Genomic DNA, 5314 nt, shown 5'->3' with positions numbered 1-5314 from the left:
GTGAAATCATTCATATCCCAAATTAACGATACAAGAAAAATGTTGTAATTCGTGTAATGGTTCCTTTAGTTGGTGTTGGAGAAAAAAGTATCTAGACATGTTATAAAGGGTACTCACCAGTTGCTAGTTTGAGAACATAAGTAGAAGATACAAAATCGTTTTCTTACCATTGTGGTTTTACACGGGCATTTCACCTAATTATGAATTAGTGAGCTAACTAATGATGATACACAAGATGAGATCTTTGGTGTATGAAATTTGCAGATAATATTGTGTCAGTTGACGAAATGACTGAATGTGTTGAAGAACTTGAATTATTGAGAGACACTCTAGGGAGAAAGTATGGTAAGTGGAGATATTATATAGAGAACTAGAGGTTAATGTAAGATTCGCCGAGATTGTGGTGCGTAATGCAATATTAAAGTATCTATGCTTAATGTTCCAAGAGAAAGTATGATAAGGGAAGTTGTTACAGAAATTATAATCAAAGTTAGATGGGTGAAATGGAAAATTGCTATCAAAATGTTATGTGAAACGAGGATATATACTTAAAACACAAGTTTCTATATAACTGTTAAAAAATCGGTAATATTATGTTCAAGTGAATGTTGGGACAAATTCACAACATTGGATGTCGTAGAAATATAAATGTAAGATGGATATATAGCCATATAATATTTAATAAAATATGAAATGACAATGTTCAATTTAAGCTGAGGTAGCACATAGTGCGTAAATTAAGAGAATGTTGCTTGAGATGATTTAATCACATCCTCGTGAATCAGTCCATCGAAAAGATGTTACTTCCAAAGATCCGCAGATTCATTCCAAAGATCCGCAGATTCATTCACGTAGATTTAGCAAAAGAAATTGAGAAAAATGAAAGAAGACAATCCATATATGAGATACTAATTCGTTGAGGTTAAGATTTATTTTGATATACTCTTGTTAGAAATTTGTACAAAAATGTATTCTGATCTAATTGACTACATGTCTTAATCATCAAACACTGAATTGAGAGACATTGAACAAACATAAGTACTATTGTCATTCGTCAACATAGAAGGAAAGAGCATTGGAGATTCACCTGCTTGTAATGACAATCTCATGAAGAATCACGAGCTAGGCTCAATGATCTTGAGGACAATATCATATGGTCATTATGTAAATATGAAATTCACCCATCAGCAGTGCCACTGGATTTATTTTTTCAATATATATATATATATATATATATATATATATATATATATATATATATATATATACCAACCAAAAAGAATGTTCACATTTTTCTATGGCGAGAATTTATGTCAAATTGTATACATATATTTTTCCCCATTAAGAAAGATATTCATGTAAAGAGACATAAAAGAATCAACAAAAAAATTGACAAGTATCCCAAATTTACCTGAAAAAAATTGAAAGAAAAAAAAAACTAGTCAACATTCATCCAATTGGCTCATCCTTGGCAAAATATGTACATCCAAAACCTGAAACCCTACCGGAGTTTCCACCACCACCAAACTCGGAGGCTCTGCCACCACATTCACCACTACTATCCCATCACCGCCGCTATTAACCACGCACACTTTACCACCAGCAGCAGCCATATGCTGTGCACCTTTAAGCATCTCATTCTCAAGAATCTCAATCCAACTATCATTTTCTTGATCATATTTCCTCAATGCTTCTTTCGATTCATCCACCGTGTAAATTATTTCCTCCTCCATTGCAGCCGTTGGACCTCTCCAACCTACTAACATTCCCTCAGGCATCTCCTGCCACGTGTCGCTTTCGATGTCGTAGATTATTCCTTCCTTTGCTGCATCGCCTTTTACGTTTACCATACATAACTTCTCTCTCCAACCTATTGCTTCAATCGCTTCCCTACTGAATTTCCCGTCTTTGAGACCACTCAGTTTTTCCCATTTCCATCCCTTGTTTTTAACCCCACATGTGGGATTATTACGTTGTTGTTGTTGGTGGTAGTTACTGTTATTTTTTACTTCGCTTGTAGAATTACACTGAGTATGTTGTGGTTACAACTGTTATAACTTTTGAGGTCCCACTTTTCAACTGTTTGAGCTACCTCGAGGTTATAGTGGGACCCAATCCCACTCGCAACATACACCATGCCCTGCGACGTGCCTGCAGCGCACCAGCGTCTCGGGGTCGCGAGTGGGGGGCCATAAGTCCATTTGTGGGTGAGCGGGTTGAACACAAGGGGACGGGATAAGGCCGGGAGCATATGGTCAGTTGTCGCGGTGAGGATTATTAAATCGCCAGAAACGCTAACCGATTGAATAGGAAGGTGGCGGGAGATAAAGGAAGGGTGACGGAGAAGGAGACGTAGAGGTGGGTCAAGTGGGGGAGGAGGAAGTAACTGCCATTTTGCTGAAATCGGAATGAAATTCGCAAACTCAATCGAATTTTTCACTTGAGCCGAGGGTCTTTCAGAAACAGTCTCATCATTTTTCAAGATAGGAGTGAGGTCTGCGTGCACTCTACGTTAGCCAGATCTCGCATGTGAGATTACGCTGGATATATTATTGTATTGTAAAGGCTTCAATAAGGAATAGATGGATAAAAAGGGGGGAAAATGAGGACAATAAACAAGTCGGCGCCACGATTGACAAACGGAGTAAAGAATCAAAGGTTCTTGAACAAGAGATAGACAAATTTGAGCTATATCATTAGGAAGTCCAGGGATCAAGGACTGATACTGATTATATTGGAGGAGCTTGTTACGGCATTTGACGGCAGCTCCGGCGGCAGTGTTAGTTATGATGGCGGAGTTGTTCATTTGAGGGGGAAAGGGTAAGAACTAAGACGTGTATTAGTGAGATAGGGCCTTAAAATAGGCTGAGGGATGGTTGAAAATTTTGACTTGTATATTTTATCGCCAAAGTCTTTGTACTGTACGTCATTACTTAATTGGCCAAAAAGTTCGTATGTTGTCATTCAAGGAAGTATCCCCAGGTAAAGAGAGAGAAGGATCAGAAATAAAAAGGCCAAAGTTGGATGGGACTTAGAAATGTATATTTTATTATCCATAAGCGCCTTCCGTAGCATATTAAGTGTTATCTTAATTAAAAGTATTTATATTAAAAAATTAATAATGCAATATAAAAATTATTAGATTATTTTTATATAATAAAAATAAATTATTTTTCCTCTTGATTAGAACATGCACAAGTAACAATTTTTTTAACTTTGAAATTCAATAATACCAAATTATTATGTGGTTTTTTTCAATCACCATTTAGAAGTTACTTTAACTTATCAATTTTGGTATGAGGATAGGGAGTACTTTATTTTTGTGTGAGAATATCAGGTAGCTTGCAAGTAGCTTAGGCAGTCAGCTTGTTAGTAGTTTCTGAAAAGCCTCGCAGCAGCTTCCTGAAAAGCCTTGCATCAACTTCTTTTCTTCTATAAATAGGAAGTCGATTCAGTTCATTTGTACATCAAATGAAAGAGCAATAAAATTTCTCTATCTTCTTTGGCTATACCTTTTATTATCTTGTACTTTTAATATTATTTCATAACAGTATTAATTAATTGTGTCCAACTCCAACTATGTAGAATGGTAGACAAGAAGATAAAGTAAAATCTAGAAAAACAAAAGAAGTGAAGGGCAAGAAGGTAAGTTCAGCATGAGAAAGGAAAAGGTTGAATTTGTTATAAAATGAAGCTAAAAGAGTAATAATATTAAAGGATGAAAACTATAAACATAGAGTGACAAAGAGGAGAGATTTTACTATTCTTCCAAAATGTGTTACAAGTGTCTTCCATATGAAAACTTATGCCTCTATTTATAGTGTTACATATGCATTCAATATATGAGATAATGGTAGAACCATTAAGATGGTGGAAGATAATGGAAGAACCATTAAGATGGTGGAAGATAATGGAAGAGGCATTATATTTGTGTAGTGGACATCCATACTCTATATTTCATAACACTCCCCCTTGGATGTCCATATATGTGCCTCGTTACGCATTATTTACTGCCTCGTTAAAAACCTTGTCAGAAAAACCCAATGGGATAAAATCTTGATCAAGGAAAAAAGAGTGCAGCGCGTATTTTCTCCCCCTGAAGAAAAGATCACTTTAATTCGCGAAGACGACGCATTCCGATCTTGTATATCAGCTTCTCAGATGTCGAGGTTGGTAATGCTTTAGTGAACAAATCCGCCAAATTATCGATCGAGCGAATTTGTTGAACATCTATCTCACCTTTCTTTCCAAGATCATGAGTAAAAAAGAACTTTGGTGAAATATGTTTTGTTCTATCTCCTTTAATGTATCCTCCCTTCAGTTGAGCAATACATGCAACATTATCTTCGTACAATATAGTTGGAATATCCCTTTTCAAAAGAAAACCACACATTTCCTGAATATGTTGAGTCATTGATCTCAACCAAACACACTCCCGACTAGCTTCATGAATGGCTATTATCTCCGCATGATTTGAAGAAGTGGCAGCTATTGTTTGTTTCATTGAACGCCATGATATACTTGTACCTCCATATGTAAATAAATAGCCTGTTTGAGATCGGGCTTTATGTGGGTCAGATAAATATCCTGCATCTGCATAACCGATCATATCTGACTTGGATTCATAAGAATAAAATAATCCCAGATCAATTGTTCCTTGAAGATATCTGAATATATGCTTAACACCATTCCAATGTCTTTTTGTTGGGGAGGAGCTGAATCTTGCCAATAAACTTACTGCAAAACATATATCTGGTCGGGTATTATTGGCTAGATACATCAATGCCCCAATTGCACTGAGATATGAAGTTTCATCACCAATGAGCTCTTCATCATTATCCTTAGGTTGAAATGGATCTTTATTTATGTCAAGCGATCTCACAGCCATCGGGGTACTCAACGGATGTGATTTATCCATGTAAAAACGCTTTAAAACTTTTTCAGTGTATGTTGATTGATGGACAAATATTCCATTTGTCAAATGCTCAATTTGTAGGCCAAGACAAAATTTTGTCTTACCTAGATCTTTCATTTCAAATTCTTTCTTTAAACACTCTATAGCTTTTGAAAGCTCTTTAGGAGTGCCAATGATGTTCAAGTCATCAACATACACAACTATTATGACAAATTCAGACTCATACCTTCTTATAAAAACACAAGGACAAATAGGATCATTTTTATATCCTTCCTTTAGCAAATATTCACTAAGACGATTGTACCACATCCGCCCTGATTGTTTCAATCCATATAAAGATTTCTGAAGTTTTATTGAACAGGTTTCCTGCGAACTTTTGTATGCTTCGGGCACTTTGAA

The 5314-nt window shown here is 35.9% G+C and overlaps 1 protein-coding gene across 1 annotated transcript; it reads right to left on the bottom strand.

Moving 5' to 3' along the window:
- Positions 1-1307: 1307 nt before the first annotated feature.
- On the bottom strand, positions 1308-2963 carry LOC132638279 (F-box/kelch-repeat protein SKIP25-like). The gene is made up of 3 exons (XM_060355222.1): positions 2568-2963; positions 2050-2453; positions 1308-2008 (listed from the first exon to the last, which is right to left on the bottom strand). The coding sequence occupies exons 1-3, from the start codon at positions 2804-2806 to the stop codon at positions 1443-1445; spliced, it is 1209 nt and encodes a 402-aa protein (XP_060211205.1). The 5' UTR covers positions 2807-2963; the 3' UTR covers positions 1308-1442.
- Positions 2964-5314: the final 2351 nt, after the last annotated feature.

The sequence above is a fragment of the Lycium barbarum genome, chromosome 4 (assembly GCF_019175385.1).
Source record: "Lycium barbarum isolate Lr01 chromosome 4, ASM1917538v2, whole genome shotgun sequence".
Classification (NCBI taxonomy): Eukaryota; Viridiplantae; Streptophyta; class Magnoliopsida; order Solanales; family Solanaceae; genus Lycium; species Lycium barbarum.
Note: the sequence above shows the minus strand (reverse complement) of the source record. Positions and strands in the feature narration are given on the sequence as shown.

Bases quoted from the DNA above. Each gene is read 5' to 3' on its own strand.
- LOC132638279 (XM_060355222.1), bottom strand. From the start codon at position 2,806: ATGAACAACTCCGCCATCATAACTAACACTGCCGCCGGAGCTGCCGTC. The intron at 2,454-2,567 runs GCCTTTACAATA...TGTTTCTGAAAG, and splicing joins TCCATCTATTCCTTATTGAA to ACCCTCGGCTCAAGTGAAAA. The intron at 2,009-2,049 runs GTTGTAACCACA...CTACAAGCGAAG, and splicing joins GGACCTCAAAAGTTATAACA to TAAAAAATAACAGTAACTAC.